Source organism: Scatophagus argus, chromosome 17 (genome assembly GCF_020382885.2).
Source record: "Scatophagus argus isolate fScaArg1 chromosome 17, fScaArg1.pri, whole genome shotgun sequence".
Taxonomy (NCBI): domain Eukaryota; kingdom Metazoa; phylum Chordata; class Actinopteri; family Scatophagidae; genus Scatophagus; species Scatophagus argus.
In genome coordinates, this window is record NC_058509.1 from 6943663 (window position 1) to 6957496 (window position 13834).

Consider the following 13834-nt stretch of genomic DNA (forward strand, 5'->3'; position numbering starts at 1 on the left):
AAAGCCAGAGGCCCGAGGTTGAAATGAGGTAATTTAAATATATCCGCAGGAGTTTTGCCAAGATGGGTTGTTTGCTTTCTCCTTTTCACCCAGATAAATGGCACGTACTTCCTGTTGCCAAATCTCCAAACTGGATACATGTGCCACCTCATATAACAATTTTCACATGTGGGCAAAAATATCATCATGGGGCATCTTTAAATATTTTACTGATTTTCAACACCATTTCATGGGAGTCACAATAAGTGCAACTGCATGCTGTGCCTGCCTGCGTGTAGCTCATGCAGACCTGATTATCTTTATTACAGACACAGAGATGGAGACAGTGAACTCGCTCTACATTTTATTTTGTTTTTTGTTTTTTATTAATTTCTTCATCATTTGGCTTGATTAAAACCAGAAAATAATACTGACATGTGAAGTGCAGCTTTTCTTAACCACTCTTAACTACATAACTGTTCAATAAAGGATCATTTGTAAACCATTGTTCAAAAAGGAACATTTTTATTTTGTTTTTGTTACTTAAAACTTAAACCAAGACTTGAGAGAAAGCACTGTCACTAAAGTTTAATTTTGTGTGTTTTTTATTTTATTTCATTTACAGTGTAAACATTCATCTGGGCACTGGTCCCCGTCAGACTGAAGTGAAACCACGTCTCTCACCAGTATCTCACCACCAACACTTCGCAGCAAAGTCGCAGCCATTTGTTTCCTATCATTACGCCCTGTTAAAAGCTGCACATGCTGTGTATGAGCCAGCACATGCAATTTCCCAGCTAACAGCAGATATTATAGGACAGATTTAATTAAATTCTTCACAGGCTTATTTTAAGTTTTATGTCTTGGGGTTTCATTTTTAACTTTTCATATGTTTGGGAATATATAAAGCTGTATTTATTTTTTTGCAATAAAACACTAAAGAGGCAAAAGTCATGTTGCCCTTTTGCGTTCTCAAGATGTTACGAGGACTACAAGCCAAGTCTCATCTAAACACTGGAAAATCTTGATGCTAAGGGTTTGATTATAATTAATCAAACGACATTTTCGAGTGGAAACAGATTGTCCAAATGGAAATATTTGAGTGCATGTGTCACGACTAAACAGTGTAGCGTCTGTCAGAGCAGACAGATCAGAGCTGAGGTCATCCTCCCATGTGTATGCTCTCATCTCGAAGATGTCTCAAAAAAATGCACTTATTCTGAGTCAGGATGTTGTGTCCTTAAAGTGACAACACTGAGCATACTCATTTTCATTTAATGATGACAAGACAAGGTATAATTCTATTCTATGCAAAATTATATCAAATACAACCATCATTTAATGGGAAAGTTTGTGTACTGCAAATATAAGCGATATGGTGACACAATGGCCTGGATATAACGAGGAGTATACAAACGATTCCCACACGCCAGAAAAATTTTAATAAATTTCCACACTTATTGGGGTCTGACCTGAGCTAGAAACAAAACACAAGCGAATCAAAAGTAGAAGTAGTTTGAGTGCATGAATAATAAGAAGCGCAGCGTCTGCTTTTCTCTTTCTTCAGCCATAGGCAGTAAAAGATATTTTGTCCTGAAAGTTTAAAAAAAATGACAGAAATGTTTTCTTAATTATTGAAACGTTTTTTATGTCTAACATATTATAAAACCAACATGTAATGAGTTCATTCATTTGTTACAACATACAAATTAAGGCCTAAAAAGCAGCATTAAATAAACTTGTTTTCATTTTGCTATGGAAAATTAGCAATCGATAAAGAACAGCCAAGCAGAAATATGAGAACCATAAAGAACAGTAACAGTTTTTCCAGCTTTTCCGCTGCCTTTGCACCCTGAAATCAGCTCACCCAAAACAATAATCACACATACTGTATGATTACGTTTTTGTGATGCAGAATAGCCACAAAAAGCAGGCCACATAATATCTGAATTAGTTAAACATGTAATCCACTAACATTCCTTTTCAGGCAGTGACTGTTTAGCTGCATATTACATTTCTGCAACTCCACCACAAACAATCTAACACAAACTAGATTCGACCACAAACTATTGAACATGTTGTACATAATAGTTTTATGACTTGCCACATGATGTGCAGTCCACAGCCAGAAATGAGAACATTAAACATATCTTCTGGCAACATATAAAACTCTCAAATAAAAATTCGACCCTGTGAAAACCAGGATTGACTACTGCTAATCCAGCACTTTTGGGCGTGCTGCACAAGTCTTCCTTGACCTTTCCTTTGTTGCCAAGTCATCACAAACCGAAAGAGTGAACAGTTCCCTGCACTGACACTGAGTCAAACACAAAAGCCGTGACAACACACATGCCTCTGCACAGCTCTGTAACACACGCACACACCCAAAAGCAGCAAGCATCCACAGGGTGCACAATTCATTAAAAAATGAAAATGCAAGGGGCTGAATTTTTTTAATCACTGCAAAAGTCTTTCCAGATGGCCTCCTAAACTGGGTGTTCTCATGCTTCCCCCCTCCCATGCCAAATTGCTGGCCTACAAATCAAGTTACACGTCCAACAAATATTTCATTATGAACCAGCTAAATGCACAACAGCCCTAGTGTTTTTATTTATGTAGTTCATGGCTTTAAAAGAATCTCAGGCATAAAAAAAAAGCTTTGCTGCTTTGATGAATCCTAAAACATCTTGTGTTATATTTAGAAAAGATAAGACACCTGTCAACCAAAAAGCTGAATGATGTTGCTACGCCATTTGTGATTGTAAGGGCTGAAGGTCAACTGGATAGGATGTCGAAGTCAGGCATGGCCGGAGTCATGACTGGTGAGTCCGCGGAGTCCAATGAGCCCCTGAGGTCATCTGCGTTGAGGGGGGGATTAGGAGCAGTCGGTGATCCCATCAAAGCAATGTGTCACAAGCACCGTGTCTTAGCACAGAGCCAAGCATTCCCGCGAGCACTGATCCCCTTAACTGACTCTCAGCGGGGCCAGCAACTAAGGCAAGCTGACAGCGCGGCTATTTTCGGGCAGAAATCACCCCTGTTTGGACAGGGCCACAGATAGAGACGGCCGGGACCCATACCATCGTTCTCCATTAGAGAGGATGAAAAACGCAGTGTGGAGCCCACTTTGCCACTTCGCAGCGGAGAGCAACGCTTCGCTCACGACAGCTCCCAGAAACAGATGTGGGATAAATGTGTTGTGACAGCAGCTAATAAGGTCCCTGTGATCTGCTGGTCGGTGTGTCAGTCTGTGCCTGTCTGCGTGTTTGTGTGCAAGTGCTGAGTGCCCGTGTGTCGTCTATGTTTATACTAAAAGTGCGTTTTGAACAGAGGAATCAAATGCACTGATGAGATAAACAGAGCCAATAAAAGAGGTTGGGTCTTGATGCACGATATGCTTGATCATCTTCTCGACTTTTATATGACAGATTAAAGAGCCAGTGGACTAAAATAGCAACCAGGAGCACAAATCAAGTCTCTACAAATAGCCAGAGCCAGTCATAAAGTGTATGAAATAGCATACCAGTCACAGTGATTAGCATTTCCTACAATCTATAGTGTTGCTGTTACTAAATAATCTTTTACAGTTTTTCGAAAAGAGCTATCTAAAGAAAAATGAATGACCGGTACCATTTCTGCAGAGGTTTCATTTGCATTTAAACACATATCACTATCTCTAAAGGTCCAGATTGTGCTTTATGTTTACAGCGGGCATCCATGCAGTCATCACAAATAGAGCAAAGGATTTAAAAAGCAACTTGTAATGCTCTTTCACCTTCTCTCTAATGATCATCCGTCCCTAATACATGAGATCATGGACTAAGGCTTGACCCCGGTGACCAAACCAGGAGCTAACCCAATTACTTCCTGCTCTGGACACTCCAGAGACGATATATTTACCTCACCTCACCTGATAGTAATACTGTACGTTCTCTTCGGTGTGAGAGAAGCACAAGTTCTGACAGTACAAATAGTGCTTCTCCTGTCAAACAACATCACTGAATAGAATATTTTTTTTAAATTAATGTCTCTAAAATGCTTGCTTTCAAGTGACACATCTTCTTTTTTTTTGTTTTTTTGCCTTATTTAGAACCTAGTCACGAGTTATGCTTGGTAACTTTTTGAGTTCAGTCATGCCTGGGCAGTAACAGTCAGTCGTTTCCACGTCGAATACTGAATGCTGCATCACCTCAACTCGTGCCTGGATATTTTGGTGGTGTTCCTACAGCGCTTCATTACAGTTTTTGCAAAATTAGCACCCTGCAGACGTTTCATCAAGCTGGCTGTCGAAGCGTGGCCATACTTAGATACAGAGGAACATCTCCCGGATGCTCTGTTTCTTGGTCTGTGAAATGCAGCATCAGTCTGTTTCTGATACTGGTGGAAGAAATAGCTTAGGCCCAACGACAGAGCTGATCTGCAATTCATCAAAGAAACAGGCCTTTTTTAATGAAAGACGTTTCAGTTAGGCATGAAAAGTACAGGTGTACTCATAATATTAACAATGGCTTGTTTCTATGCAAGGATCCAAGTAAGTTATGACAGTGTGACGGCGAGCCAGTATACCCTGAAACCATAACAAAATGGAACTCAGCCAATATTAATTTGTTGATTTGCATCTGTGCTGTTTGTCTGACATACTGACACATGAAAAAGACCATTTTTGTGGCAGTAAAAGCACAGGCGAAACACATTTTGTTCACGATGGCTCAGCTCCACTCAGTGTCCCAGTAAGCCGTGTCAGTGATCCAGCATATACAACACCAGCACCCTGGAACCAGCTCACCTATATGGAATGCAGTCATTTTTAATGTTATGAATTGCACCTGCACTTTTCATGCTATTACAAAATCTCTGTACCAGAACCCCACACTGAAAAACCTAAATGAAAAGCAGTTATTACTCATACTGCTATAAAAGCCAGTACTAATACTACTAGGTACACCTGTGTTTGATAGCCCTACCTGAAAAAGGTCTGTTGGATGAAAATGTTGCATTTAAGATCCTATATTTCATTCGCGCTGGGAACAAGCATGAAATCAGTTGTCCAATCTGTCCTGATTCATCAGTTTTAAAGAGACAAGCCTTTCACCACTCTTTCTATTAAACACCACACAACTTGAAAAAAACTTGGTATTGAAGTTAAATGCCATTTGGTTTTCAATTATTTACCTAAAACTGGACTCATTTATCAATTTGAAAGTTAGGTGCATGTAAAAAACTATAATCAGGATTTTGTATCACAAATCTGTGCAGGATCAGGCCAACAACATTCCCCAAGTATAGTCAAGACGAGACTGCTTCAAATTATAGTGTATTAACAAGAAAATCTTTGAATCGTGCTGAGGATAACATTACAATATTGAGATTATCACATCCGCCGCAAATATTCAGTTGTACTGAATATCTGCCTGTGGTTCACATCTCTGCAAATCATCTGCAAAGGCATTTTCCTGGAAAGAGTCTGGTGCTTTGCAGTGAATATCTGTGCTGTCAAAGGATTAAGATATCAGTTAGAGCTAAAATTTATATTATGTTTCTGTCACAGCTGAACAGAGAAGCCAACCATTTTCTCAACACCAGTAAGGACTTTTTAAAAGGTCGCTACATCTGGTGGAAGTTTTGAACAGCCATGCTGAAGGATCCACACACACACACATGCACACACACACACACACACACACACACACAAAGGAAATCTTTTGGTTATGGCATTTTCAATCTGTTGAAATAAAAAACAGTCTTTTGTATCTATAAATTACAGTATTTGACAAGGTACCAGTTACCTTACAAAGAGCACATTGTTATTTATAGTTAGTGTATATTACAGAAATGTGCACACTGTGTTGTTCTCATGATCAGGAATACTGGCATATTGATTAACCTGCACTTTAGGAAACCTGCAGAGGCTTGGGGCAGCCTCCCGGGCTTCTCCTCTCCACTACCGATTCATATCCGGAGGAGGGGTGTGGGATCGATGGCATGCCAGGACGCTGCAAGAGCTGAGGCAGCTAGGCAGCCCTGACTTCAAAAGCAAAGTGTGGGAGGAGAAGCAACACAAGGTAATTATCTGGGCCCTGCTAGCTACCACAGAGGTAATCTGTAGAGTGGAGGACGAGGAGGGGCTGTGGAGGTGGTGTTCAGCGTGTCTGTCCATATTTACCTCAACTCACTGCACCGTGCTGCACTCCAGCAAAAGCTGACGCAAAAGACAAAAACTTTCCATGGCACACATTTTTTGTACATTTTATCCTATGATCTGCCATTATTACCAGACAAATCAAATGGTTAAACAGCTAACCAGTGTCAGATTTTACAGGCAACATAACTAATCCTGTTTATGAACAGATAATATCACAGTGAATCACACGTAGCTGAAGCCAGATTGCATAGCAAGGCGAGAAGCCATCTGCTTTTCCTGTTTTCTTAAAAGTCGTGATGAGTGAGAAGCCATTAGGCAAACGTCCTGAGAGCATCTGGACGACGAGTCATCACAAAGTCAAGAAAGTTCCACTTATCTGACTGCAGCTTACGCAAGTTCATTTTATTGTTTAACAAACATGGAATTCATTCTACGTAACATCAGCACAGATTTCAATTTTCTGATTGCTCATTTGGAAGTGTACACAAACTCGTCAGTAGGAGCAATTTAATATAATTTGCTTTCTCTATTCTTGAATGTTTCTCATTTGTGTAATCAAATATGACAGCAATAATCACTTGCACTATTATTCCCCTCCACATCTAAAAGCTCAATCCCCAGTGATTCTTTTCTAATGGAAAGAAAACACAAATTACCGCAGATCTGTCTGTTTTACATATGGGAGATGAAAAAAGAAGTCTGAAATAGTCCGGCACAAGCACAGAAACAAACACTCGTTCACACAAGCTCTTATTATAGGGAATAATTATATAAAGTGCACAATCAGCAAGCTAACTCATATGTGGAGCCACAGGCTTTGCGCTCGCCGACTTATTTCTGCTTCCAGTGCAGTTAATGAGTTAAAGGTCAGTAGGCTGCTATGACACCAATTAGCGCAAATTTTCAGATCAGCATTGTAGCTCATCATCAGTGCAGTGGTAGTCAGCTGAGATTTCAACAAAGCTAATTGCAGAATAATGAGCACAAACCAATGCCATCATGGCAGAGCACGCTAGCAGAAATAATCCCTTGGGTGGTTTACAGGTCACATACTGCACTTCAGTTGGTGTCACGCGTCAACACAGAGGTCAGGCTACAGCAAAGGTTGTGTTGAGGTTAAAGAGCAGGTTCAACCAAGACTTTCGGGTCAACCCCTGAAATTAAAACTTTACCTGATCTCCCTGGACTATTCATATATGAAACACACGTTTGTTGAGGGGATCTAGTGAGAACCTGGAACTGGCCAAATCTGCAGTTTCTCAAATGGCTACTTGAGGCAACCTGCACCTTTCCAATTAGCTGATGATGAAGATGGCAATGGCTGGAGCCGCCCGCGTCGAGCTACACATAGGCCCCGGACCGACAGCGTCAGTACTTAATCACCTGGGTGCCTGACACTGTAGTCTTTCTTTAGTCCAATCGAGTGATCAATGAGTTCTCTCATGGAGGGATGTTCTTAATGACTAATTTTCCTGATATTTAAACAAAAACCCACTGAAAAATTACGGAAACAGATTATCAAAATACCTGGCAACTAATTTTCTTTCAACTGACTAATCGATGAATCGACTAGTTGTTGCAGCTCTAGTATCAGCCAATGGCCTACTCACAACACCCCTGGCCCCATATAACCCTACACCACAGATTAACAGAATAAATACAAGGATGTGACAGTAAAAATCTTACAAGAAATGTGATAAAAGTCAGCATATAAAAGTTATACTGCAAACATTATAAGCACGGGAATAGAGCGTTGACAGAAACCACCCAAGCTGCATGTGATGAGAAGATGATTCTGACCCTGAAAACGTGGAAAAAGAAAAAAACATGCCATCCACTACCGTCTTGCTTCACGAGACATGAACTCCCCCTGCACAACACCAGTTAGTAGATAATATCACATCCAGGAGCATTTTGGGATTAAGTGCTCACTGAAGGGTACTTCATCAGTACATCGCTGAGAGTAAAATGAATTTTAAACCATTGAATGGTGTTTGCCCCTGGGTATTGAGATTCCAGACACAGTCTGGGAGTCTGTGGATTCAAACTGACAAATTTACTTGCACCAGCTGACTTCCTTAACCTTTAAGCAACAGCTGACTGCACTGTGGGCCTCATATGCCACAGCAGCTCTGAGCCGGAGACCGTGAGTCAGACTGTGCCACCTCATCCTCTAAGATGTATCACTAATAAACAACAGGGCATGTTACAGGCAAGCACCCTTTAACAAGGACAAGAACACTGGTCCACTTCCACCGATGACAGCTTGATGAATAAACTCTCCAGACCAATCAATGACACCACGGCAGCTGGAGCCAGCCTGCCAAATGGTTGTTAAGGTGGTGTCAGAGGCAGACACACTCCCATGGCCAGACTCAGTAAATTGCAGTAGGTGTTGACTCAACTGCTAATTAACCGAAAAAAGAGTACAAAAAACTCTACAAACATATAGATTGGCCTGTCCCCTCTCTTTCCAACACACACCCTTACACCCACATAGGTGTAATGACAGAGACTGTGGCCATGTTGTCAGCCACTTGGGAACACCCACCGTAAAACTGAAAAGAAAAACAACTGTCTGACGCTGGTTAGAAAACCTCTGCTCAAGAAGAGCACAAGGTGCTTCAACAATCAACAACAGAAAAATGTGGCTCGTGTTTTATCCAACCTGCTGAATTTCCCTAAAAAATGTCTGTGGAATTGGACTTATGTGAATTGATGGAAAAAAGATAAAAATTCAGGAGAGCAGTTGTGAGGTCAGGTCACTGTGAGGTCACTGATGCTGGACCCAAAAGGTCAAGCTCGCAATCTCCTGTTCCAGTTCATCCCAAAGGTGTTGGATGGGGTTGAGGTCAGGACTCTGTGTGGGCCAGTCAAGTTCTTCCACACCAAACTCATTCAACCATGTCTTTATGGAGCTTTGCTTTGTGCACTGGGGCACAGTCATGCTGGAATAGAAAAGGGCCTTCACCAAAAAATTGGAAGCATAGCATTGTCCAAAATGTCTTGGTATGCTGAATGCTCAGAGTGTCTGTATACCTTTGTCTGATGATAATTTGGCAAAATAGCAAGAGATCTAAGATGTATAATAACAGCACATCCTATATGAGAATAAATGCCTCCTGCTTGAACAAGCGTCCACCACACCTAAAACACTTACATTATTTGAAATTTTCAATAGTTTGTGCTGTTATCCAAATGCTTCAGAGGCACTTGTAGCTTGTCAAGATAAAGACCTTAAAGGGTTATGTCAATTACTGTGTGCTCAGTCTGCTCAAAAGACTCAAAATTGATACAGCAAGCCTTGACAAGCACCCCATTGAGCGCTGCCAGTAACAGTCAGTCCAGTCATCTAGTGAATGTTTTCATATATCTGTTCTGTTTATTCTGCTTCTATCTCCTCTCTACTCCGAAGCCTATAGAGTCTCTCGGGCTGATTGACAAAAAGAGGTTCTGGCTCCTGCCAGAGAAGCATGACTGACATCCTTGAGATGGAAGAGAGCCAGCTAGGATTTTACTGTCACTCTTGGACGTGCAGAGGGATCCGAGATGGCAAAGGGTTGATGTGTTTGAGATTCACCACTCACACACAGAGACTGCACAGGCCTCTTGGGTATGTACGTATATACAGGTATAAGCAACTGTAAACTGTGCATCATAGCTGTGGTTTGCAGTATGTGCTGAACCGTGTTCATGGCAACATAACAACACATTAGGTACTTCCTTTGAAACCGCTGAAGACAAGAGACCAAATGTGCCTACAGTTTCACTTTTTATTGCAACACTGGTGAACAAACAGGTTCTTCCAGCGCTGGATAACCCCCACTTCTGTGCAGTTATCAGCGGTTTCCACTCCACTTACCTACATTATTTTTACACTGTGAATGAGGAAGTCTCTCTTTGTGAAAGTTCAGCAAATGTCACCCATATTAGCTCACCAGACAGGCAGGATCTCATCATTCATCACACACACGTACAGACACACACACACACACACAGCACAGAGGCCGCAGATGTGCAGCAGTGGGAGTCTGCAACTTACTTTTTTCTCATCTGTCTGGCTTGCAGGCTGCATCTCCTTACTGTGGCTGTCAGTGGAAGGCCTGCCACTGATATCCGCCTCTCTGTCGTCAAATTCATTCTGCTGATTGGCCCCTGGTCTAGAAGAGGCCGGAGGGCGGGGTTCCGGCTGCTGAACACCACTCTGGACCTCCATCTTCCTCTGCAGGGCCTTGAAAAGAAAGGTGATGGAGAAGGTGGGGAAGGGGATTAATTAGGCCATGACCAGGCCATGTGTTTGCCAGACAAATCAGAGAGTGAGAAATGAAGCTGGCAAACTAGCTTGCTCGCCACTCTGTTGTTTACTGTTTTCTTTGTATTGCTCACTTGTGATGGAAAACATCATATGCCTGTGCTCCTTCACAAAGGCATCACTCAGTGGCATCGTTTTTCAGTTTTGACTTTAAAAAGGCGAATAAGAAAAAAAAAAACCTCAAGGAAAATACTTGTTTAGTAAAATATCCTTCTGTGTGTGGACACGGCGTTTGACTCTCCCAACCATCTCTCAGAATATACAAAGTGATCTGAAACTGGTGCTGATGAGCACATGTGATAATGAAGAAATGTCTGATGAACATGCATTTGCACTGAAACTGGCGAGCTCTCTAATGCCGAGGCTTTACAACTGTGCTGTCACACAACTGCACTATTTTTGCCAGCAGTTAGCAGTAAAATACAAACGTTGTGATAAGGAAAAGGATTTACACAAGATTTACAGATTATATTTTCATTACACTTCAATATGTTTGAACGATGTATGGCGAAATAAATCGTAGAGAAAAACAAGTTAAAAATATGTATTTATTTATCTTAGCGTTTATATAAGTACACAGACTTAAAGTGCATATTAAATTTAAGTTCTGTGCCTAAAGCTTCAGGCATCTATAATAATACTGTAGCTGAAGTAAAATGTTTAAAAATAAACGCTGGATTTTTTTTGCTATTAAACGTATATTGTAAAATTGAGTGAAATCCACGTTTTTAAAAGAATTCTGTTCTTACTATGCATGACAACACATAAGAAAACATGTGTTGGCTTGCTATTATTAAACCCATTTGAGCACAGCTGCAACAATAAGTTGATTAACCAATTAGTCTGCCAAAAGATAATTAACTGCCAACTATTTCAATATTTGATTAATCATTTAAGTCAGTTTTCAAGCAAAAACGTCAAACATCAGCTGGTTCCAGCTTTACATAGAAAGCTATGTAAGGATTTGCTGGTTGGAAAAAAGAACTAATTTGATCTTATAGACTGAGTGATTAGTCAGTTAATCATGAAAATATTAGACAAATTGTTTATGAAATAATCAATAGCTGTCATGAGTCACCAGCCGACAGAATGAGAAACCGTGGGAACGCAACATTCTTTTCTCTTATTAAAGGCTGTATTGAAAGTAAGCAGTGAATATTTTTACCACACTTGTGCAGGAGATGCACAGGTGTAATGAATATCACTAATGACTGCTGCAGGGCTTTTTGGCGAGCTAATTCCAGGGTCCCGGTTCTCTGTCATGTCTTACTGGGGCACTTAAAGGAACAGAGCCATTTATAACGAAATCCGTTTCACCTGTGCTTTTCCTGCTGTGACAAGGCAAAATGTCTGTCATGAACACAGTCGGTTTCACCAACTCAACCTGTGGCTGACACTTACTGCATGTAATCAGTGTCAGTTCATTCAGACGCAGCATGAACTTAACCCCCCCCCCAAAAAAAAACTGCACAAAACGAATGCCTTCCAGCTGACCTCTGACCTCATATCTGCCTCTCACAGCAAATGATGAATGACCAAATCTTATGCAAACCAGCTTCTGCTGAGCAAACCGAGGGCTGGCTGCGAAAACAAGATCTAAAATTTAAAAATGAAAAAGAAAGAAAGACGAGGAACACGTGTCTGCATCTGAGGACGAGGAGACTTTGTGCTGAGAGCTGTGAATCACTATGGTTTCACTGTATTATATCAGTAGTGCACAGTGCTTTTAAAGTCCCCAAAACCATAAAGAAGGAATAAACAAAGTGGAAAAAAGTCGCCCCCTCAAAGACCATCTATCAGATGCTTAACGCTGGGATGCTTTATTCTGCATCCTGCGGCCATTAATAAGTTATAAGGTCAAGTTGTTGTTCTCTCAATTGAACTGCCTCATAAACACGCGTCCTGCAGGACCTTTTTACTAGACTTTTTCACGCCGCAGCGCATTGACAGCAGCAGCGAGACAGCCCGCTGAACCACACATCGCAGGTGAACGCACCTGTTGGCCTATGCTAATTAACCCCGGTGACGTAGGCGGTGACGTGCGTTTTCCCGCAAGCGCTATCGTCAAATAGAAAAGAATGGCTGCAATAAGCCTAACCGAGCCAAACTGTGACAAACCCTCAATGATGTTGCATATTATTACAGCTATAATCATACAAAACCCCTTATGCAGGCTACCTGTACTAGAAACAAGTTACCTCGGCCCGGAGTCGGCACTAAATTTTATGGCGACTGATGATAACGCGTTCAAAGTTGGCTCCTTCCTGAGTTGCTAATGTGCATCCGTCTCTGCTTTGCCATGACTCTAACAGGCGAATAAAGCTGCAGTTTCCGATGGACATTTCACTAACTACATATAAAATCAACCCCCAACGACATCTATTATCTAACGCCGTCCCGTCTTCGAGGGACTCGCACACATCATAACATGGGGGTTGTCGCCGCTGACAGGGCTTCCAGCGCTGTCTCTTTATGGTAGCTTCAACAGCGTATGGCGGGCGGTTACATTAACATAAACAAGTCGCAAAACAATGCCAAAATACCTCTGTCACTTCTCGGCTCCTCGTTATGTCAGAAGCATATCAAGAGGAAGATGCGGTAGTGCAACTTGCTTTACATCTCTGTTGGCTGCTCAGACGCGGAAAGCCAAGACAGTCTGGGGCAGAACAACAGGCAACCGGCTCATTTAGGTGTGTGAGAAGTTATTCCGTCCGAAAGAAAAGAAAGAAAGGAATACAAAATAAAAACAAACTTTGCAGACAGACACCTCAGTCACCGGTGAGGAGGCAGGGCACGGTGTCAAAGCTGCACAGCCTGCCGCCGCCGCCGCCGTTGCTGCTGCTGTCACGGCGGGCGTGTCCCCGCGAGCTGTCACCAAACAAACCCTCCTCCCTCCCACCCACCTCACACACCGAGCGCGTGTCAAAAATGGTGCCTTCAGGTGCACCTCGAACGGTACTGATCTGTCTCGAGGAGTTGAGAGTAAGTTACCGCACGTTTTCTTATATTTACGTAAACGATATATAGCTCACACATATATTTTACATATATTTATGCTTGAACTTGACCCAGAAGAAAAAGGCACAGAGCTCTGCAGACAGTGTGTATTTGTGTGTGTGCGTGTGTGTTATTTTGTAATATTTACTGTACGCAAGTGTGTTACTGAAAATTTATTTCCGACTGTTAGCCTACATTGTATATATAGTTGAATGAGGTACAAAAAACATAAAACAAAAAAGATTTAATAAACAGCAAAGGCAAAACAGAAATGCCATTGATGCCTCCTTCAATGTAAGTGCAAAACTGTGTATAGTTTGCAAAGCCACACACCACTAAGCTAGTAATGGGCGTGTCATTAATATTTCCTACGGTATGTGAAAGCAGCTAAAGCTCCAGGAGGA

At 41.6% G+C, this 13834-nt stretch overlaps 1 protein-coding gene across 7 annotated transcripts in view; it reads right to left on the reverse strand.

Annotated features, from left to right (window-relative positions):
- rbms3 (RNA binding motif, single stranded interacting protein) overlaps positions 1–13272 on the reverse strand; it is a 249107-nt gene extending 235835 nt beyond the window's left edge. For 3 of the 7 annotated variants that reach the window (XM_046417470.1, XM_046417469.1, XM_046417464.1), the window contains exons 1-2: positions 12977–13252; positions 10164–10352 (exon numbers count right to left, since the gene is read on the reverse strand). In XM_046417470.1, coding sequence (XP_046273426.1) covers positions 10164–10337 — 174 coding nt within the window. In that variant the 5' untranslated portion in view covers positions 10338–10352; positions 12977–13252. Of the gene's footprint in view, positions 1–10163; positions 10353–11598; positions 11808–12631; positions 12883–12976 lie in introns of those variants that run through there. The other 4 variants (XM_046417466.1, XM_046417465.1, XM_046417468.1 and 1 more) reach the window with 4 other exon arrangements.
- Positions 13273–13834: the final 562 nt, after the last annotated feature.